The 24,226-nt window shown below is 40.3% G+C and overlaps 1 protein-coding gene across 5 annotated transcripts in view; it reads right to left on the reverse strand.

Moving 5' to 3' along the window:
* The window catches only part of cacna2d2a (calcium voltage-gated channel auxiliary subunit alpha2delta 2a), a 319,851-nt gene that overhangs the window by 166,056 nt on the left and 129,569 nt on the right, over positions 1–24,226 (reverse strand). For all 5 annotated transcript variants that reach the window (XM_088338886.1, XM_088338884.1, XM_088338887.1 and 2 more), the window contains exon 4: positions 6,644–6,703. In XM_088338886.1, coding sequence (XP_088195012.1) covers positions 6,644–6,703 — 60 coding nt within the window. The remainder of the gene's footprint in view (positions 1–6,643; positions 6,704–24,226) is intronic.

The raw sequence follows: 24,226 nt of genomic DNA on the forward strand, positions 1-24,226 counted from the left end.
GCGCTATTTGCAACAATATGATATATTCCGACTGTTTTCATGCCTGATTAGAGTCACGTGCTGATAAGGAAAGAAAGTAAATTAGCTAGGTGGGAGGAAATGGTGAGGGTAGGGTGAGGGAGGCCATCGGGCAGACAGGAGAAGTTAAGTTAGAGCATAAGGTTCATTTAGGCTAGGTTTTCCTCATTTATTAGGAGATGATTATAAAAAAATATATTTCAAATACCACTTGATCTTGTTCATTGGCCTCAAAGATCAGTTTTTTTTACAAAATGATGTGAGCCAAATCACAAAAAGCTTGTATATATTTTTTTTAATTCACATTGGCTCTATTTATTTTTTATCAAGACAGATTAAATGAGGGAAAAATGTCAGGATGCTCTTCCTGGACTTTAGCTAGGCTTTCAACACTATCATCCTTGTGGAGAAACTCTCCCACCTTGGACTATTCCCCTCCATTTGCTGCTGGATTATGGACTTTCTTTTTAAACTCCTACACTCTCTTCCACCCTAACGCTGAGAACTGTCTCCCCCTCAAAAAAGTGCGTTGAGCTCTCTGCTGTTCACCCTCTACACCTTGGAGTGTTTACCGACCAACCCCACGAACGTAATTGTTAAGTTTGCTTAAGACACTCCCTAGGTCGGCTCCATCTCTGATGCGGATGAGGCAGCATACATGAAGTAGGTGGACGCAGACAAAGACGTTGCCTGAAAATTGAACTCATACCGAACACCACATAATCCAATTAGGATTATGTAGTGTTGAGAGTTCACTTGATCAAAATCCCGAGTGTGTAAATCTCTGATGACCTCACCTGGTCTTCAAATGCTAGGGATTTTGGTAGGAAGAGCCAGCAGCGACTCCACTTCCTGGGAGTGCTCAGAAAGAAAAACCTGGAACAGAAGCTGGTGTCCTACAGAGCCATAATGGTGAGCATTACGGTGTGGTACGCTGGGTGCACAGCAGCAGACAGGAAAACGCTCCAGAGGGTCATCAAAACAGCCCAGAAAATCGTCGGTTGCTCTTTGCCCAGTCTGGAGGACATTGCCTGCACTCGCTACTTCAGCAGAGCAGAAAACATCATCAAGGACTTTTCTCACCCCAGCCACCACCTCTTCGACCTGCTGCCTTCTGGCAAGCGCTACAGGTCACACAAAACAAAAACAAACAGACTCAGAGACAGTTTCTTCCCCAGAGCCATTACCACCCTAAACAGACACCGCACAAAAAACTGAAAAACTCTTGCAAAAACACTACCTCATACGAACGTAAAATGGTACTCATGTCTTTGTTTCTTGCACATGTGGACAGCACTATGTTTACTGCTCACCTTGCACAATGTTGACTATTTTTTGCACTATGATGACTATTTTTGCACCAAATGCATATTGCACAAACCCTTACGATACCAAACTGTATGTAACATCCTACATGCCGACATTTCTTGTGTAAATATTGTGTAAATTATAACTATAACCTTATCCTCCTTGTTTTATAACCTTATCTTCTCTGTTCCTTTATCTTCTTGTTGTTGTTTTTTTTTTTACCTCACTGTGAATGTGTGACACTGGAGTGTCATGCCCAATATCATTGTCACAATATGTTAACCCATTTTGTAACAATGACAATAAAGGCATATTCTATTCTATTCTATTGTATTCTATTCTATTTTGGAATTTGGAATCATTGTCTGGTATGCTGGGAGCACATCAGCAGACAAAAAACCTTGACATCAACACAGCCCAGAAAATCATTGGCTGATCTCTACCCATTCTGAAAGACATTGCCTGTTGCAATACTGCAGCAGAGTCAACAACATGAGGAAGGGCACTTCCCATAGTGGACTTAAAACAAGGACTAATGTGCGAATTTCCTTCACCAGGGCCATCATGAGTCCAAACAAGCGCACAAGACTCTGAAAAAAAGACTTTCCTATTAACCATATTTTGCCGACCATAGGGCGCACATAAAAGTCCCAGGTTTTCTTAAAATTATGTGCGCCCACTGCATGAAATGTCTTACCTCACCCCATCTTTATACTGAAACATCTTTGCATCTAATTTTTCAGAGAATGTAATAGAACAGTAAAGCACAGAGCATTCACGCAGGGGGTTTGCTATTTTCCAGCTGCAGCAGAGGGCACTCGGGCCCTATAAGGCAGTGCGCCCAGTGTATGTGTTAAATACAGATGGAAGCAGCTACGGTGACTGGGCATTTTAACACAGTGCACCCTATTGTTGTAAAAATACGCTAAATAAATCTGATCGCCGAATTTTACATGTTTCTGCTAATTTTGTGCCACGATTTTTCATGGCACTATTGTTCTGATGCACTTTCAGATTAGGCCAATGTCCAAGCACTACTTGTAAATAATTTCCTATTTATGCTAACATTCTTGTTAAGGTCTATTACCTCACATCTCTGAATAAAGCACACAATAAGCGACAAGAGACATTAATATTGTTTATGAGGAGATGTGTCATGGCCAAAGCCTGACACTTATCTGACCAGAACCTTAGCAGAGCCTCTATTTTATTACAAGCAATTCAATCACAGAGTTGTTGGGGGAGGAGAATTTAACATATCAAGGGACACCATCGTAAAACAAAGCACATCAAACAGACCGAGGTAAAACAAACATGACAATGCAGCTAGTATCCTCAGGCAAATAGTTGAGTGGTTCACAAGGTGATAGGGCTCTTTAAAGAAAGGAAAAACTAAACTGTAATGGGCCCTGCGATTGGCTGGCAACCACTTCAGGGTGTCCCCTGCCCACTGCCCGATGATTGCTGGGATGGGCTCCAGCACCCCCGCGACCCAACTGAGGATAAGCGGTGCAGCTGATGAGATGAGATGAGAAACTGTAATGGTCTCTGTAATGCTCAATATTTGTACTTAATGCATTATAAATTTACAATAATCCTATCAATTCTCTTATATTTTATTTGTCTCTTATTATTTGTTCATCCTCGAGTGCCACGTCTAACATTATTGTGAACAATGTTCACTACGTTTGTATTGTTATTATTAAAATATGTAACTGAAGATGTAGGCATGATTGCATACGTTTTCCTAATGGTAATGGAATCCAACCAGTCAGCCAGCCAACCAACCAACCAACCAACCAACCAACCAACCAACCAACCAACCAACCAACCAACCAACCAACCAACCAACCAACCAACCAAAGCAACCAAGCAACCAGCTAACCAACCAACCAACCAACCAACCAACCAACCAACCAACCAACCAACAATTTATTCTGACGTGACTTTCATTTGACGTCTCAATGCATGGTGTTATACTTTCTCAAGACTGTTTCTGAGAGGTTTTCTGACTCACTGTTGACGCCGAGGCCTTGAGTCTTATCATACCACCTACAAAATCTCGTAGGATCCAATCTCTACAAGAGTTTTTTGTGAAACCTTGACTTTCTGACTTCACTTGGTAGATCCCATTAAAGTTTCACTCTTGTCAAATCACACCTCTTCACTAAATAAAACCCAATAGTCAGCCATTTTGTCGATGCTTGTTTGGTAGGAACTTTGCCCTTTTGACAAGCCCAAAATATTCCATTTATTTATCATTTGTTATTTTATCATAATAAAATGTCTCAAAAGATCTGCTCTCTTCCGCTCTTGTTTCTTCATACTAAATTCTCGGCGGAACCCTGGATGTTAAATTCAGCTCACGTTAGGACACGAAGCGTCGTCCGCCGAACATTATCAATGCCATTAAAGACAATTATAATAGCGTTGAGGTTTGTTGAACAGATCTAGACTCAAATCAATTAAGTGCATTTAATACAGATCCTTATTATTTTAGGTTGTTTTTCCTTTTCTACATGTTGTTTTGAATAAGTGACAATAAGATATAGTTAACGATATTTAAGAAGAAACGATGATAATTAAATGGTCTGCATTTATATAGCGCTTTGCAAGTCAAGGAAGACCTCCCAAAGAGCTTTACAATGTGCTTCACACTTTTCCCTTTTACACACTAACCAATAGGAGCGTCAGCCATGCAAGGCAACTACCTGCTATCAGGGGCATTAGGGATTCAGTGTCTTGCCCAGGGACACTTCGACATATGACACGGAGGAGCTACGAATCGAACCTGCGACCTCTTGATCCCATTACGAATGCTCTACCTCCTGAGCTCTAACTTAGAGAATCCGGTTTGCGCTTCTAAAGCCATAAAGGATGTTTCTATGTAAAGCGGATTCTCTGCGAGCCATGCGGACATCAAATCTCCTCGGCGCCGCTGGCGAAAGACGTGGCGAGGGAAGGTCGAAGCTCAGCGCAGTCACCCAAATGCAGCAGCATCAGAGTGTAAGTAAGCGTGAATTTATGGTCAATAAACGAAATAAAACACAAAAAGGACTCCGCAAGGAAGTGGCGCTCATTATTATTCGTTTAAATTCAGTTAAAACCTTCTCTCAAACATTCCTCTAGATGCAGAGGAGGGGGGTTCAAAATCCATTTGCGTGAAGTGTAGCATGACAGCAAACTCGTCTCTTTGGAGACAGAGGATATGACAGCAGGGAATGTGGATCTGCAACATACTCACTTGCATGCATGTGTCTTTGAGTGTTTACAAATTGTGGAGTCGTTGGTGCGTGTGAAGGATCACAAACAGATACAAAAAAAAACCCTCTGTTGTAAAGGTCAGCTGGAGCTTAATATGTTCAAGTTGGGCAGCAAGGCTCTTAAATAATACGGGAGGAGTAAAAAATGTTGCATAAATGCCGATTGCTCATCACAAAAAAGTGGACAATTCAAGCGTGATTATCATACGTTTGTGTAAAACTGTTGTTGCTTTTTTTAGCTTAATTGAAAACACTCCAGCGATAATAATTGCTAAACCTGTTTTACTGTAACAATAAACAAAAGTCTACACATTGATCGTTGCACTCTTAATCGGAGTATACATAAACTGATGCTTAAATCAAGTAGTTTTTCTCACTTAAAACCAATAATAGTAAAGGACTATAGCCAATGACGTGCGATGAGGTTCTAGATGATGGGACACTGTCAGATTTACAAATAAATTAAGCTACATCTTATTCATCATGTGATTGGCAGAGCAAGAAAGACATGTATAAAGAGTGGCATAGCATAGTGGGTTTTTTTTGTCTTTACTTGAATTATAGGACCCACCGACTGTGCGTACAGACCGCTTAGTTCAAAAACTGGCACAGATACCGACAAAAAAAACCTCAGTATCAGTACCCATCTCTTTCTACCTAATTGGGGTGTGGTTAATTATAATGCTCTGCCAAACATTGAAAATGGTATTGCAGAAAGAATAAATGAAATTAAGAGTGCCATTTTAGGTTGAAAGTCATTCTTAGACAATGTTATGACTTAAAAAAAATGCAAACAACAAAGCAGTGACTATTAATAACTTTATTGTACAGATTTGGTTTGTATATTAAAGTTTAATATTGGTATCAATCAACTGTTTTAGTGATTTACTAATTTTATAAAGCACTTGTGTAATTGCACCAGTGCTGTGGAATGTTTTTCCTTCTGAGATCCGATCTGCAACCTCAGTAGAAATGTTTAAATCTAAGCTTAAGACTCACTTCTACGCTATAGCATATGAATAACCTATATTTTTCGTGGACAATATCTCTATATTATTTGTGATTGCAACATCCTTTGCTGTCTGGTAATCCTGGAAGGGGGATACCACATGTGCGGTCCCTTCTCAAGGTTTCTTCATTTTCCTCATGTTGAGGTTTTTTGAGTTTTTCCTTGCCCTCATGTTGGTTCCAGATCAGGGGATGGTGTAATAATAGTCTGAAAAAAATAGTCTGTGTAATAACCTGTGAAGCCCTTTGAGATTAAGGGCTATACAAATAAAAATGACTTGACTTAATTGATATATGTCTCTAGATGGAACTCTATGTCTATAATGCACAAGAAGGGTATAAAAATAGCTTTTGCATGTTAAGCAAGAAGCATGACCTAAACGCTTAAATTTTCTCCCATTTTCATAGAAAATGTGTACATTGTAATTTGCTATTAACTGGCAAGTAAATTACGAATGTGTTGTAGTATTTGGTAGCTCTGATTTTATCTTTGAAGAATTTCAATGTAGGTCAAGGATTTTATAATTGTATTTATTCATTTATTTTCCTCATTTTCCCTAAAACTTTCAAATGTAACCATGGCAACAATGGCTTTAAGCCCACGGAAATCGGGTCAACCGGTATAATAGCAGCCCAAAAAATAAAATCACGGTAAAATAGTGGAAAACTTTACTACTGCATTGAAGCTACCAGTTAGGATACAGTTTTTTTGGTCCTCTTGCTAACTGTTTTTTTCTTTGTGTTTTCAAGCAGTTCGAAACCAATAAACACCAATCTGCCTACGTGGGTTGTATTTGTCATCAGGATCACAAAATATTTTTCTCAACTTAAATTGGCTCTTCCATTTGAGATAACAGCACAGATCTTAAAAAAAATCCTTGCAAGGCTTAAGTGTACCAGGAGAAAAATTAGTCAGACAAGAAGACAAGAGGGAGAAGACATGTCACTGTAAAGACACATCAGTTGCCGGAAAAAGAAACCGTAAGACAAGGAGAAGCCGTCCAGGGAAAAGAAGAGGAAAGGAAAGAGGTTGTGTCCTACTTTACCGTCACTCCATCTTGCCACTCGTGATCCTTCTGAAGCTGCTCTGCCTCATTGGCCAGTTTCTAGAAGGAAACACAAAACAGGGAAAATTGAGCGTTGTAGGTCAACGGGGCTTTATCCACCACAAGCAGAGTCAGTTAAAGCTCCTTGTTTAAAACCCTGTAAGGCCCAGTGTTGCCATATACACGGCAAAGTAACAGTTATGACCCCCCACCCCCAAAAAAACATTTCTCATTGATTTGATTGTTTTTCCTAAAGACTATCTGCCCCGATTGTCATTAGACAGCAGTTGTGTTTATAAGTCAAGCCCTTAGACCTTAATGGCACAAACTCTGCAAAACATCTTAACATCAAATAGCCTTTGATTCCCTCGATTCGTTTTGTCATATTCATATCCACTTCATGATTGTGTCACACTTAATGTTAATGCTCCACAAGAAATTACAGTTTTATATCTTGATGTTTGAAGTCTGCATATATATATATATATATATATATATATATATATATATATATATATATATATATATATATATATATATATATATATATATTCTGATATGTTTTGCGAATTAAAAAAGAGGGGCAGAGCAAATGTGGGCTGACGGGAAGTGGAGTAAAGGTGAGTGAGACCTGTTGTCGCGGCGGACAATAGTGGATATATATTTTTCCCACCCTTACCTTTGGAAATATAGACTTTCTTTCCTTGGATTAGTTTCAACGGATGCAGGTCTGCTTCAAAACTTTAAGTACCGGTATCATTTTCTGTTCATTTTGCCGGCTGTGGTTTTTGGACTGTGTACTTTATATTCAGTTACAATCGCGGGACTCAAAGCCGGGTTTGGGCTAATTTTGTGATTGTGTCACATGTTTTAATATGGGCGCATTCGGCTTATATACAGATGCGGCTTGTGTAAGTACAAAATCGGTTTTCCTCTTAAAATGTGGTGGGTGCGGCTTATAATCAGGTGCGCTCTATAGTCCGGAATTTACGGTGTATATATATATATCCATATATATAAATATATATATATCCATATATATGTATTATATGCCTTCTTTTTCCAAAAGAACCCTGCTCTAATACAACTCCATCCGTCTTTCAAGATTACTTTAGCGAACCTTTAACTAAAGATTGCAGTTTTCTAGGAACATCCTTAAGTGAATCAACAAAATGAGGATCTAATTAGTGCATTGAAATTATTAACCCGGGAGCCTATAAACAAAACAGAGAGTGTGTATTTGCGACCGTAAAGGGGCTCATTGGTGTTAACGAGGCAATCACAGCGATACAATATGGGAAAATTCCATCAGACTAGTTGATAGCGTGGAGTCAGCGACTTGGGGGTAAAACATGATGAATCCTAGCCAATTGAAGTAACCTTGAAATAAAGAGGATCCTTAATTTTCCCGACCCCTGTCAGGATCTATGACACCCTTCCCTTTCATCTTTTTGGATTTAGGCATTTTCATTATCAACCAACTCTTATCGGCAATCCCTGACACCTACGTCGGCCATCAATCGTCTAGGACTCTTAGTGCTATAAACAAAGTCTTATCCTTCGCATTTTAATGCAGCCTGGCTTCTCCTAAAAAGTCTTCGGTGTCAACCCAGATGGATTGGCAAGACAAGCAGTCAATGAATCAGAGACACGGGACCGGTTCGTCTGAGCCTCAGTGGTTGCTGCAACCCAAGCGGCTTAGTTCGAACGCGCTTAAATCGGCGCTGAACGAAAAGCTCCCGACGCCGAACCTCCCGATGCTCGCCACCGGGAGAGCCGACCTGATTGTTATAACGCCGTCGTCCATCTACAATGTGCGACGGCGCGATTTGTCAGCAGGCCCTGCGGCAAGGTCAGGAAACATAAACAGGATGGTAATGGATGGCGACGTCCGTCGGCGAGGTCTGCGTTGCTGCGACGTATGCGAGCCGTAGTACGAAGCGTTTCCGTGATTGATAGTCGGGAACGTTTATTTCATCAGTCATAACGGAACAAAATTTGCATGAAAAATATGCGCTCAAAAACGATAACGTGTAGCTCGTCACCGGAGGAATGATAACAAAGTTGTTTTTATTTTAGTTCAGGATCACCAAAATTGTGACCCCAAAGAATACCTTGGTGTTTTGCAGAGAACAGTAATCCCTAATATTGTTTTTGCTACTTTGAGGATTTTTATTTTGCATTGTGATTATATTCCAGTTACTGGAGTAGCCGTGGAAAACTGGAGTAGTCGTGGAACTGAGCAAGCGTGTTGATAAGAGAGTACTCGGTTGGTTTGGACACATGGACAGGATGGATGAGGAGTGAATGTTGAAGAGGATCTACAGAGAAGAAGTCAATGGAAGGAGACCAAGAGGAAAGCCACGATTGGCGTGGATGGATGGTGTTATGAGTGCACTGCAGGAAAGAGGTCTAAATATAATGGAAGCTAGAGCTCTTGTTGGTGATAGAAAAGAGTGGAGAGGAGTTGTGAAAGGATAGTGGGATTGTGGACGCGTTCTAAGGGATGGGCAGGGCACCCGTAAGATGCGGCAGGGTTAAACCAGTGAAAGCTGTCGGGCCCTGCTGTTGAACAAAAGAGTGTGTTGTGTCACCCTGACACGAGTGACATGGCCGCTTTCTGGTGTCCCATTTCATCTGGAGGGACGAAAGCATGACCAACTTAGGTGCCGAGGTGCCTAACTTGTTTGGGTTTTTGGGCTATTGGGTTGGCCATGGCCCAAAATTTTTTGTGTGTTTTTTTGCTATTTTTTTCCCCCTTTTATTTTCTTTGTTATTGTATGTGTTTGTCTTGCTGTCGGTCACCCCTCTTGAGGGATATGACCAAGGTAGATAGATAGATGGATAGATTATATAACCGGCTAGCCCCCACCCCACCCCCCAATTGATTTCTAACTGGTATGAAAAATTATCAACATGATCAAAAGCCTTTTTGGCATTTATTGCGAATTTTTGTTTCAGCAGGCAGGATCAATTTCGTTTATCGGTAGATTTTATTTTTCAAGTTAATTAAATCCAGACTACATTACTTGCTAAAAAAAGGCAAGTCAAATATTAAAGTTAACAGGACTTGTTTGCACTTAGCTTTGTTTTTAGTTTTACTGTGATCTTATAAGGGTAATGGTTGAGGCCATTGCCCGCATAAACGGCAACTAAAGAAAAGAAGTTTGGCTATTCGGGACGTCGTGCACTAACTGGAGAACAAGCGGCTAAAGTACTTTGAAGTGAAGACAGCACAGTAACCATATATGAATACATTTGAATTAATTATTTGATTTTAGTGGTGACATTTTAATTTATGTTTTATGAAATAAATTATTCAAATTTGAGTTTATTGATTTATATGTTATGCAACCCTAGCTTTTACTCAAGTTTTAATTACATGCATGCTTATAGTCTAGTGTGCTTTATATTTGAAAAAAAATAGTACTAAAAAGTACTATTTTTTTGGTGCGTCTTATTATCCAATGCGCCTTGAATTGCTGTACTCATATGTCCAGAAAGTTGTATGTATTTTACAAAAAACTGAGGCTCACCCAGAGTGAGCTGACATCATTATCCGCCATCTTGCAACAGGGTTCCAACAGTTTAAGGTAAGTTAAATTCATGCCTTGTAATACTTTTTAAATGCCTTTTGAAATCAAGTTTAATACCAAGTTGACAAAAAAAAGATTGAAAGGAACGACAGGAAAAAGAAAATATTTCTTGCACACAGTACATCGAGCCTCGTACACATTACTTGGCACAGTTATTAGTCATGGCGGAAAATTCGTCAGCCTCTTCTCATTAGATTCACACTTTCCCATGATCCAAAGTAAAGGTCTCTGTCCGGACTTGCTATGGATCTGCTCTGAAAGGCCCGACTGAAACCACATCACTGTTTTGATAGTTCCGTTACTGTGGTCACGCAATGTTGCCTTGAAAATGAATTGGTAACTTATTAAAAATGACAATTAATAAATGTAACAATTTGTTTTTAGTTCAAACAGATTTAAATCTTATTAATGTGTTGACATTTTTGAGACATTTGAAAATTGGATTTAGGACATGTTAATGCAAATTAGGGACTTTGAAAAATAATAAAAATAATAGTGATGAACTCAATGCCTTTTAAGACTTTTCAAGGATCTGCAGCAGGGTTGGGTAGGGTTACTTTAACTTGATTACTTTCAATTACTTTTGGATTACTCCAATACCAAATATGCTAATAAAAGACAAAAGAAACTAAATATGAATAAAATGACTAAATTTTGTGCAGGCTTGGGGAGTAACGGAATACATGGAACGGCAAAAATGATGTTGGCAAGCTGTTTGGATTTATTTTCATTTTGTTTCTGTCGCATTTTATGTTAGTTTTGCCGGAGATCAAAGCCAGGAGAGAAAGCTTACCACGTGTTGTGAGTCATCATTTTATTCATATTTAATTTCTTTTGTCTTTTATTAACATATTTGGTATTGGAGTAATCCAAAAGTAATTGAAAGTAATCCAGTTAAAGTAACCCTACCCAACCCTGATCTGCAGGAACCGTGTGCAACTTAAGTACCCAAAAAACAAAAAGCACACAAAAATATGGGCAAAAAGGTGAGAAGAAAAGTGATGCGGTTTGGTCACTTTTGAGTCTCTATTTTCTGATTTTTTTTCCCCGTGCTTTGTAGCACTCTTTTTCAGTTGGACTACACAATAAAATTACACAGTGACCCTTTATGAAATGAAATGATCTGCATTTATATAGCGCTTTTTAAGTCAAGACTTCCCAAAGCGCTTTACAGTGTGCTTCACATTTCCCAATAGCGGCCGTGCAGCCATGTAAGGCGCTAACCTGCTTATTGGGGGTATTGGGGGTTCAGTGTCTTACCCAAGGACACTTCGACATGTAACACAGAGGAGCCGGGATTCGAACTGCGATCTCTTGATCCCAAGACGAGCGCTTTACTTCCTGAGCCACTGCCGCCCCGACTCTAATATTCAGTAAGGTTCTGCTTGCTTTGGTCCAGTGGGGGAGCTTTATTCGCTAGAAGTAGGGAAGTAGGGAACAGCAACCTATCTTAGGTAGGTGACATCATGCTGCGTTCGGCGTCAACTTGACACCGGAGCATCTGCGTGATTGCAGCCGTCTGTGGGGCATTTCCATTGCAGCATTAGTTTATGAAGGCCACTCCACACCAAGTTGTCTGCACGGACACTCCAGCAAAACAACCCGTGTGTTTGAGCGAAAGGGCACTTGAGGGAACGAAATGCGGTCTGGATGTGATTGCGGCCATGAACATATCCACTTGACGCCTTCTGAACGACCCCGCTGGCCTGTGTGGCCCCGAGGGGCCTGGGGTCGAGGTAACTGTGAAATTACTCGGCTGAGCCCGCTCAAAATTATGCTGCGGGAAGGACTACGCTGATTGGCTGATGTGCTCGGCTCTAATCAAGGGAGTTTGCTGCCGGCGACTGAGGACATCTTGGCCAGGCACTATACAATTTGTTAAGGTTGTAGAAAGTTGTAGAAAAATAGGATTCACTATTACCCACGATTCCCATTCTGACAAACTGATTTAATCGTTTTCCGAGGTCCAAGAAGAGGTCCATCAATCTGCAACCAGGGCTGCAATGTTATTAAAATGATTAATAGTAAAGATCCAATTTTGCAGGAGTTTTTAAATCGGTGATTATGTGTTTTTCTTCAACTTCTCTTTCTGCATTCCTCTTCCTCACCAAAATGAAAGGGGGTGGGGGGTTAGACAGAGACAGGAGAAAGGTTGAGCGAGTCAAAAGAGAGAGAAAGAGACAGACAGGGAAAGAGTAATAAAATAAGAGTGAACGATAGAGAGTATGAGTAACAGAAAGTCGACAAGAGAGTAGAAGAGAGAGGGGGCAGGAGAGAGAGAGTAGGAGTAACAGAGAGAAAGAGTAGGAGAGAGAGCGTGTTAGAGGGGAAGGAGGAGAAGGCAAGAGAAAGATAAGGGGGTAAGTACAAGAAAGAATAGGGGAGAGAGAAGGACTAAAATAAATCAAGAGGGAGAGAAAGAGTGGGAATGAGAGAGAGAGAGAGAGCGAGAGACAGAGAGAGAGAGAGAGAAAGAGAAAGAGTAGGAGTGAGAGAGGTACAGCAAAAGAGAGTAGGAGCAAGATAGAGAAAAAAGTAGGAGCAAGAGAGTAGAAGCTACAGAGAAACAGAGAGAGTAGGAGCGAGAGATATTAAGGAGTAGGATAGAGAGAAATTATGGGATAGAGAAAGAGTAGGAGAGAGAGAGAGGGAGCGATGGAGAAAGAGTTGTAGAGAGCAAGTGGAAAAAGTATAAGTGACAGAGAAAAAAAGCAATGACAAATAGAGAGACAAAGGGATAGAAAGAGAAAGAGAGAGAAAGAGGGTGGGGGAGAGAGATATAGAGATATATATATATATATATATATATAGAGAGAGAGAGAGAGAGAGGGAGGGAGAGAGAGAGAGAGAGAGAGAAGGCAAGAAAGACTAACACTTTAAATATTAAAGCAGAGCTTTTTAATCTATTGATTGATTTTGAATACAATGTGATTATTTTGTCTTTTTTCATTTGGATATTTTGAATCAGTTTCTTATTTGTTATCTATATTTACTTTGTGTAAATTTTGTTTTTATTTTGATATATTTTTCATAAATTTCAATAAATCATTCGTTAAATCCGTTTATTATTAAATCAATTTATCATGATTATGTTTTCACGTTTTATTTCCTCCATAACTCGTGGGCAACCTGGCAAAGCCTGAATCGTATGCTGTTACTGAAAAGATTCTATAGATTCTACTAGTAAGACAATTTATTTTCTTTTTTTTTCTCCGTCTAGTTAATGTTAGATATCTTCGAACGCATCAAATATATATAAGCGAGATTGAGAAATACTCAAAATGGCATGCTGTCAAATCTTTAATGGCACTTTTTCCATCTTAGTTTATGGCAGCGAATAACGCAACGTCTTAAATGAGTGCTCTTGTTCCGCATAAGTGGGCTTTGTACGGGTCATTTTTGGTAATGGCACATTTTATTATTTCTATCTCTCAAATGGCACTCTATAATAAAGACAACTACAGAGCCACAAAAAAGCTTCATTTCATTTCCACGCTATTTTTTTAAGACAGAATCGTTTGTAAAGATAAACACCATTACTTTTTTCTACCTTGAGGGGAAAGCAATTTGTTTACTGGCCCGTTTTGCATAGACAAAACGGGAATAAACATGAGGGACAGAAGGGAGAAGATCCACAATGTGGTGAGATGAACAGTGGAATTGTCATCTGGCATGATAAACATCAAAAGGATGTTAAGCTACAAGGGGAAAAAATACAAAAAATGTCAAGTACAATTTAAAGGGAATCCTCAATTTACAATACAAGCCTATTATTGTACGCTTATTACATTACCTGAAATTCAATTTAGGTTTTATTTCCTTGTTAATGTTGAGATTTGAGTCAAAATACAAGATATACAGGATACCAATCAGGATCTGGCATGGCACTCCTGCTAGAGCACATGTGTCAAACTCCCGGCCCGCGGGGCACGTCCGGCCCGCCGTGTAATCATATCCGGCCCGCAAGACCATTTTACATTATTGTTATTAATGGACCGTCAATATGAACAACGCCGTCTCATCCCTGGACATCATATTCCGACGTTTTAGTCACTGTACCTATTCCTTCATATATGACGTATACTATACTATATACCAGGGGTCGGGAACCTATGACTTGCGAGCCATATATGGCTCTTACTATGAGTACCTATGGCTCAGTGACAAATTTAATTGCATGCAAATTTTCTCCATCTCGTTCAAAACTTGAGCCATTGATCCTGTACAGACACACGTAAAGCCAAACCAAAGCTGATTTGGAAAGCAGTACTTTTCAGAATATATAGGGCACGTTTTCACTACAATTTACAGTCAAGGTGTCACACAAAAAAAAACTCGTTTTGGCTGTACAACGCTAAAGAATCCTTTATATAAAACCTCACTATATAATCCGTGTTCGATGTTCAGATACTTTTTGATGAATCCACGGAACAAATTGTAAATACGCCAAAACACCAGAAGAGAACTTAAAGTTATTTGATTGGGTGAGTGGGAGGGATGCAAAAATGCAAAAAGTGCAAGCACTCCCTCCCATCTCTCGCCCTACTCCGTCAGGCTCCCTGTTCTCAGAATGTTGTTATGTTTTTACAAAATAATTTTCATATTTCTACTTTCGACAGGAGATATATTAAGGAGAGCAAAATCTTTTGGGATATTTAAGTTTTTTTAAGATATACATTGACATAGGAGCAAAGGAATTTGAATGTTATTTTAATGTTAAGTTGTTTAAGTTAAGTTCTAAGTTGTATAATTTAAAAAAAATATTTTTATTTACAGCAAAATAATAAATACTGTATAAGTGATTTAAGGTTTAAATTTAATATTCTTGTCTGTTTTTATTCATTTTTATGTTCCAAAAACATTCAGTTTAAGTGTGTTCAATAAATGTTTATCGTGTTTTGAATTTTGGCCCCTTGTGCAATTGAGTTTGACATCCCTGTGCTAGAAGGTGCAACCAGGAGGGTGTGGCGGAACTGCACGCACCTGAGCCAAAGGATCCAAGGCCTTTATAGTGATTGCTCGGGCGGCACTATCGGTCCGGTCTTCCATTTCTACTGCTATTGCAGCTTTCCTTTTTATGTTTCTGGTTAGTACGTTTTATTGGGTGCTTCGTTTGCTACTTTTCTCCAGTCTGTGTTTCCCAGATGATATAAAGTATCTGGCGGGAACCCAGGCTTCAATTGGTCTAATTAGTCCCCCATCACAATATTTTTAAAAAGTGCATAAATGCAAAGTTAATCAAAATAACTAAGATATGTCATTTTAAAAATATCGCAAATGCTATGGTGTGGTCTTGCATCCTTTTTTGTTATCTCACTCGCTTTTGGTTAATTGGTTGATTGGTTATGTGGACCTTGTACTAGTCCGTTGTGGTGAAGAGCTGAGACGAAGCTCTAGATTTACAGGTCGATCTACGTTCCTGCCCTCAACTCTGAAGGTGACGAAGTGGCGTACAGGGATGAGGTGGAGTCACTGACAACGTGGTGTTTGAAAAACCACCTCATACTGAACACCAAAAAAACAAAAGAGCTCATACTGGACTTCAGGAGGAAAGGCAGGAACCCAGCACCACTCATTATAAAAGGAGACTGTGTAGAGAGAGTCCACTCTTTCAAATTCCAGGGTGTGCACATCTCCGATGACCCCTCCTGGTCTGCAAACACCAGAGCGGTGGTAGGGAAGGCCCAGCAGCGACTCCATTTCCTGAGAGTGCTCAAGAAAAAATCATCTGAAACAGCAGATGCTGGTGTCCTTTTACAAAGCCACAGCCAATTTCAGACGCTGTTGGTGGCGATCCGCAGCTCAAATTCACTCATTTTGTGGACGATGGATCTGGTGTTGGTCAGGACCATGCTTGGGAGCGCTGGTCTGTGTGGTCGCCTACTTAGCCCAGGCCCGACTGGCAGCCTTTTTCTTTTGCTCCGTCGTTGTCGGCAGGCAGATCACCCAGGGAGATCCGGTGGTCTCTGTATATCCCTTGGGATGTTATGGATGTTATTGCAGTTGCGTAAGGAGTCGAAGGGAAAATATGAGGGATAAAAGAACACTGGAAAACAAAAGACGAACTGGAGCCCGTGAAGCCACTGCACTTGCGCGCGCCGCCATCTTGGATTATTGAAGGGGATAGTGCCAACTTTGCCCCAATCCAAAAACAGGCCAGGAACTGTCAACAGTGGAGAAAGTTGTCCAGAGTTGCGTCATTGGTGCCCCAACGACCTAGACGGTTAAGGTATCTGTGAACCGTGAAAACTAATTGTTAGCATTAGTTAGCATTCAACTGGGTAGCATGTTTAGGTTGTCCTCGTTTGTTGATCAACTAAGGTTGTTGCTATGGAGAGAAACTGCCATTTCACGTTATGTGCAGGATATGCCAGTCCAAATAATTAGCGGTGTCAGCAATGTGCACAGAGTGCAGTGGACATGCAACATATTAGGCCAGTATCGCTTCTGAAAAATTAAGGAGACACGAGGGAATCATGATGGCAGGCATGAATATGTGTGCCAGGGCCAATAATGAATATACGTCGTTTTAAAATGTCAGCGTGTCATTGCCCGAGGGGTCTTTGCGTTTTGGCGTTTTGCTGCCGTGCAGCGGTGGTTCGGCCCGCAGAGTGCAGCAGACCGAGTCTCAGGAGCCGCTGGAGTCTGTTGGGGTGAGAGCAACCGCTAAGCTCTTCATTCTGTCTCCTCCACTCGGCTGGGATTAAGGCCAATCATAGAAATCACTGAGTCAGAACCGTTCCTCAATAACAGATGGAGGGACTTTCCACTCCAGAATTTTAAAACCCTCGCAGACTAACTCGCTTTTGCTTTGCACTCGGGCGCTCCCAATACAAAACTCTCTTTCTCCCTGCTGCCACTCCTGCATCCATACCTTTGGTTTTATATACTTCTCCCCGTTGTCTTTATCTTTTCCCTTGGCTGGCTTTCTCCATCCGGCCGTAGTATGCCGTACGCTATTTCTTTCCATCAGTTTCACTTAACTGACCTTGAATCTTCTTCCGATGCATACAAAAACCGTCCAGGCAACATTGAAAAAAATACTAAAAATGACTTTAAAATGACTTTAAATCATCCATATGTCAAATTTGCATATTTTTTGACAATTTATATCGTCCCCTTGGCAGCCACAGATTTAAATTCAAGTGTAAAAAGTATTTCAACACAAATACCCTTTCCTGCTTGTGTATTTTAGTTCAATATTCATTTTTCTGGTGACATTTTACTATTTGTATCAGGTGTGTCAAACTCGCAGCCCATGGGCAAATTGCAGCCCGCAGGATGGTATTTGGAGGCATTAATTTAAAAGTTTGATGTAAGTGTAGTCCTAAAAATATGGATGCATTTATTATTGATTGTTTTATTTATTTTCATATTCACTTTTTAAACAGGCAAGAAAATGGATCAGGGTTTAAAAAGGTGAGAAGGCTGTGGAGGAAATGCCGTATTTATTTGTGTACAACATGCAACCCTAATCTTTTTTATTAAAATGTGGTATAAAATTGTGTTTCACTTTTACTCAGCTCAAACTAAGCATAGGATGTGACAAACGTTGATGAATACATAAGGCCATGATCTCAATCATTTATTGACAATAATGAACACAATACCAACATCAAATTTACAACCAATGTTCCCTCTAATTTTCCACGGGTCTGAGCGTTCACACAAAGTCGGTGAGCAACGCTTGAAACAACCGTGAGCAACGGCAATCCACAGTGCGGCAACTAAATCATTATAAAACATGTCCAAAACTTGACATCAAGTTACATTTAGCTGAATTTCCAGCAATGCAAAAAAAAATTCATTTTTGAATGAATTGACTAATGTATTATTGCAAAGGTTTTACGGCCTACGAACGTCATTTGTTTTTACAACAATTCTTTCACAAGATTTTCTTTTTTTTTTCCTGCTATCTTTTGACTCATAATACTAACATTTTGGGGGGCTTATTTAGTCGGTTGCAAGATACAGATCTGTATTTAATCAATTTTTTTTGTGGAAGTACAATTTTGGCAACAAGATTGACTTGGTATAATTGGAAATTATTTGAATGCAACACAAACTTTTTCTTATTTTTCCCTGTTTTTTTCTATTTTTTTTAATTCCTTTTTGTGTTTATTTTTTCCTAGCTGTTATTTTTTTTCTTTTTGTTCTCTATTTACTTTTTTTCCCTTTGTTTCTTTTTTTTTTCTTTTTTCTGGCTTTTTTTCTGGCTTTTTTTCTGAAATGTTCCTTCTTTTTTCTCTTCATTTTGTTTCTTTTTTCTCAGCTTTTCACTACTTACTAACTGTGCCACAGACGCACCAACCACTCAGCTGCCGTGCCGCCCTAACACGCACTTAATAGAGAAAAATATTTAACTTTCATCTTTGTAAGGACATTTCAAGCGATAAACCCAACCTTTAAAATGGGCCTTTTTGATCTAAAAAATGCATTAAAGCAGATAGAAAAGTTTTATTTCTATAATTATATTACATAGACTGCACTTTACTTAATGTTCACCTTGCTGAAGCCATCAGTACTTATTCTTAAGTACACACTCTATTCCAATGCCACCATGTCAACAGTGTTGAAGTCCGTGATGAGGAGCAATAATCCTGCGTAATAGCACCTCTGTCATAATTGCCCATTGCCCTCACCTGTGCCTGCTCGTTTGGCGCCAGCTGCTGCCCGTTGCCTGACTGGTTCCACTCCTAGATGAACTTAGTACTCCATTCACTCCTTGTCAGTCCGTCATCAAACCTCACATGCAAGGCAAGCCCTTTTTGACTCTGGCTCCCGTCTGTCCCGTCATTATCTGTATCCTGCTCGTCTGCCCCAGGCTTCCCAATCGTCTCCGGCTCTCTGACTTTTTCCTTCCTTCGACCACGCTCCGATCTCCCTTCTCGGCTACTCAACTCGTTTCTGTGATTCGACCACGCTCCAATCTCCCGTCCCGGCTACTCAACTCGTTTCCGCCTGCCGACCACGCTCCGATCCCGTGAGCTCCGATCGCCGGATTGATGGCACTTGCTTTCCTGTACCTGACTTCTCAGCTTCTGCAGTAAAGTTTGTTGTGAAACGTTACGGGTTTGGGTCTACCGTCTGTTCTGGTTCTGACAAGCTCACTGATCGGTAGACAGGCAGATGAGTATTGTCGTGGTATTAGCAAACTCTGTGCGTCGGCTGGGTGGGAGACCCTAGCTTTGTTCTGCACTCCAAAGCCCGCCCGTGGCAGGCCCGTTTGTGGAGGCCGGCAAATGCGGCACAATTGTAACATGTGCCGAGATAATCCCCTTCCTTTGTTTCACCGCCTAATCTTCTTCTTCCACGAAGGAAATGTTAGCACTCTTCTTTTACGTTCCCCCCTATAAAGGGTCCCACAACTTATCTGTGCTGTTTCCAAGGATGATGCAAAACCATCAACCCACAGACGAGGAGAATTTGCCATCTATTCTTCAGGCTTTTTTTCCTCCCTTCCTCCAAAAGTCCATAATGCTACAGGAGATTGGCAGCATTGTGCTCAGGCTTCTACTGCTCCAAACCGGCAGCTATAATTGCTTTTGAACAACATTGTTTCTCTGAAGACATCAAGCACCTATACAAAAGGTTTAGAATATAATAACCCGCGATTATTAGCACTTTTGGTGCTGTCTCCTTTTGTGTTTATTATAGGGATTACAGTAATGGACTATCCCAAATGCTGAAGCACATGGTGAATAAAGCGCAACTGCACAATATAATAAACTAAAATGCCTTACGAATTTCAAACAATGTAACTGATCATTTTAAGTGAATTGTTCTAAACACCTCATCTCATCTCATCTCATTAGCTGCACCGCTTATCCTCAGTAGGGTCGCGGGGGTGCTGGAGCCCATCCCAGCAATCATCGGGCAGTGGGCAAGGGACACCCTGAACTGGTCGCCAGCCAATCACAGGGTACACAGGGACAGACAACTCGCTCGTTCATTCACACCTAGGGACAATTTGGACCGGCCAATCTACCTGAAATGCATGTCTTTGGAATGTGGGAGGAAACCGGAGTGACCGGAGGAAACCCACGCAAGCACGGGGAGAACATACAAACTCCGACCAGATAGTCCGGTAGCTGGATTTGAACCCACACAGGAGGTTCCCAAGACCTTAGAACTGTGCCGCACACGAGCTAACCACTGCGCCGCCGTGCTGCCTTGTTGTTCTAAACACATTTCAAATATTCTTTACTATAACTGTTTTTTAGGAAATATATGCTACAGAACAACACTACATGTATAAAACGGAATGGAATCTTTACTTGGGACTGTTTCATCCTAAACCAATCTTGAAAAAAGTGTGAATTATTTAACAACCAAAACACACCAGTAGTGAATATGAGAAACAACACCAAATGTAATAAAGAATTTGTAAGGGGAAAATATTTTCAGGGGGAAAACAAATGTATTTGCTTTATTATGTGATACTGGGATGCTGATACTGGAAAACTTAATATCTGATGGCAATACACACACAGATCTCTTTCAAGGGATTATGTATGTTATTCAGCAACTCCTAGTGGGTTTATTAAAAAACAATAAAGATTTGAATTATAAGCAAAGCTACACAAACTATTATATAAATGAGCATTTATCTAAATACTCAGTTGACATGACTGGTTAGCAAATGGTTCATACACCTTTTTTCATGGCCAAATTCAAGCACTTTTTAAGGACTTTCAAAGCCATTTTGAAAAATTTCCATGAAAAGAAGAAATCCATTGTAAATCATACATTTTGCAGATCCACACATATATCAGTGACTCACATGTGTGATTTTTAATCTTGCTTGTGCATTTATCAAGACATGATTTTAAGATCTTGAGTAAATCCTAAACATGTTTGTGGATCTGAAGAATTCGTGTGTAGATATTTTTGAAAACTACTCTCTCCTTATATAGGTGTTTGGTAAAATGACGCTAATATGTAGGTTTTATTTTTTTTAGTTGTAGGAAGTTCTTCCTATAAGTATTTGCTGCTGGGAATCTCCAACTCAATTTGTTTGCATGGTCCATAATAAATGTAATTGATTAATAATCCTTGCACTAATACACATTCATAGTGCCCCGTTTAGGTGTACTGTAGCATGCACCTATCCGCTTGGGCATGACCAATAGGGGGCGATGACATTTCATAGGACAATGCAATAAAAACTAATGCCAGCTCCCGTTAATCACAGAAAAAGAGATGTGATGGCAGAACGAAGCCAGAAGAGAGCAATGTCGACCTTTTTTTTAAGCAAACTTGTGACACAAGGCAACAATTTTAAAGATTTAAATTCAAGCACTCCTTGAAAACACAACATAAAAATTCAAGCATTTTCAAAGATTTCAATCACCCGTATGAACCCTGATATTTCTATCGTGGCGTTTACATGAGTGGAAGCTACGTCAGTCATTTTCAAGTTAATCGGGATGCACAAAGGAATTTGTATCGGGTTCATTCGTGCTCACGGACTCATGCATTTGGATATTTTGTCCTGTACGAAGGCTTTCCGGATTTGACCGTGAAAATCTATGAAAGTCTTTTTAATTGAGGCCCTTGATCCCTGAATTGTTAGACTCCCCTCGACGATAAATAATGATTTGAGACAAAAAAAGAGCAGAGACAAAACCATAAGTGTAATCATCCGAATGCACTTATATGCACGGTCCAGCAGGGGGCCGAGGATGAGGGCGAGGGGTATGGTTGACTTCACTGTCACTATTTGACGGATCATCATAAACACGGCCGAACTGCTGGCCGCTCTCCCCCCGATGTTATTAGCATCGACCCGACATCAGAGCAAGTGAGCGAGATGGAGCTGGAGCACTCAAGGGCGCCCTTTTCCTAAAAATAACAACGCGGTCGGAGATGTTAGCATTTCTTGGGCGTCCCCGTGAGGCTTCAACTTTGAAGGCAAGCCATAAGGAGAAAATTGCATGCCGACGGTGATGAGTTTACAAGAGGTGCAAATGAATCATGGGTAAAAAAGCTTTCACAAGCAGGAAGACGAGTGTGCCGTTAGCAGCGCATCTGCTAACAGGTTGCATGAGCGACCTGAGCGTTTTATTTTCACCGTGTGTATGGGAGCCAAAGTGGCATCAAGATGCAGGGCATATGTCTCCTTGATCAGAGGTGACAGGGATACACACACGCGGTTGCACGTGCACACATTGCGGCACCGACGCAACCAAACCAAATCAAAGCTGACGCGTGTCCTCCATTATTGGCCTCACAGTTCAATAGTCTGTTTGTGAAACAAAAAGTTTCATTATGCATATTTTTGTCATGAATAAAACAAAGGCAGGGCATAAAACTCTTTCAGGCTTGGCAACATAAAAACAATATTGAGTGCCTTCAGGGTTGGGTAGGGTTACTTTAACTTGATTACTTTCAATTACTTTTGGATTACTCCAATACCAAATATGCTAATAAAAGACAAAAGAAACTAAATATGAATAAAATGATGACTCACAACACGTGGTAAGCTTTCTCTCCTGGCTTTGATCTCCGGCAAAACTAATAAAAAATGCGACAGAAACAAAATGAAAATAAATCCAAACAGCTTGTCAACATCATTTTTGCCGTTCCATGTGTTTCATTACTGCCCAGGCCTGCACAAAATTTAGTCATTTTATTCATATTTAGTTTCTTTTGTCTTTTATTAGCATATTTCTTATTGGAGTAATCCAAAAGTAATTAAAAGTGGGGGGGAGGGATTTTGTAAGGTTTATTGTTCTATATTTTTTATCAATTATTCATTATCCGTTATCGGTCAAGTCATAATACGCTACAAAGCCAAGGGGCCGAGACACTTGCCCTCAGCCAAGAGGCTGAGTCAAGGTCCTAGCCATAGAACCAAGCAGCGATCAGTGCGAATGTAATCAAGTTAAAGTAACCCTACCCAACCCTGCCAATGGCACAACTGTTAATTTGCTTACCTTAAAAACACTGGGTTGTATGTTTGATTCAAGGTCAAGCCAGTGCAAATTCCAGAGCAGAGATTAAAGTTAAGGTTTTGGTTAAACTAGCGTAAGAGTTTTAGCTGCGGAATAGGATTCGGCCCTAAACTAGAGTTTTAAAGTGTTTTCAGGATTCCAAATTACCCACAAATCGAAGCTAAATTTCCCCCCTGATCATTCAAGATCACTTGGAGCTCAAATAGTAAAATGCTTGCCTTACACACATGTTTGTGGGTTAGATCTACGGTCAAGCAAGTACAAATTCCAGGGTTAGTCTTGTAGCTAGGGTCAAGGTGTATGTAGGGGTTAGGGTTTTGGTTGTAGCTAGAGTTAGAATTTTTGTTGAAGCTACGGTTAGGTTTGGGGTTAGGGTTCTAGGTACGGCTTAGGATATCGACCCTAAACAAGGGTTAAATAGAGTTTCGGGATTTGAAATTACCCACCAATTGAAGCCAATATTGACTTTTGTCAGGCCAGTACAAGTACTAGATTTAAGGGGTAAGTGTTTGAGCTATTGGTCAGGGTTTTGGTTGTAGCTAAGGTTATGGTTATAGCTAGAGTTAGAATTTTTGTTGGAGCTACGGTTAGGTTTGGGGTTAGGGTTCTAGGTATGGCTTAGGATATTGACCCTAAACAAGGGTTTAATAGTGTTTCGGGGTTTCAAATTACCCACCAATTGAAGCCAGTATTGACTTTTGTCAGGTCAGTACAAGTACTAGATTTAAGGGGTAAGTGTTGGAGCTATTGGTTAGGGTTTTGGTTGTAGCTAGAGTTAGAATTTTTGTTGGAGCTATGGTTAGGTTTGGGGTTAGGGTTCCAGGTACGGCTTAGGATATCGACCCTAAACAAGGGTTTAATAGAGTTTTGGGGTTTCGAATTACCCACCAATTGAAGCCAATTGATGACTTTTGTCAGGCCAGTACAAGTACTAGATTTAAGGGGTAAGTGTTGGAGCTATTGGTTAGGGTTTTGGCTTAGGTTAAGGTTTCAGGCGTAAACTAGACTTTTAATAGGGATTTGTGTCTAGG

Source organism: Urocampus carinirostris, chromosome 6 (genome assembly GCF_059441175.1).
Source record: "Urocampus carinirostris isolate Australia breed hairy pipefish chromosome 6, RoL_Ucar_1.0, whole genome shotgun sequence".
Taxonomy (NCBI): domain Eukaryota; kingdom Metazoa; phylum Chordata; class Actinopteri; order Syngnathiformes; family Syngnathidae; genus Urocampus; species Urocampus carinirostris.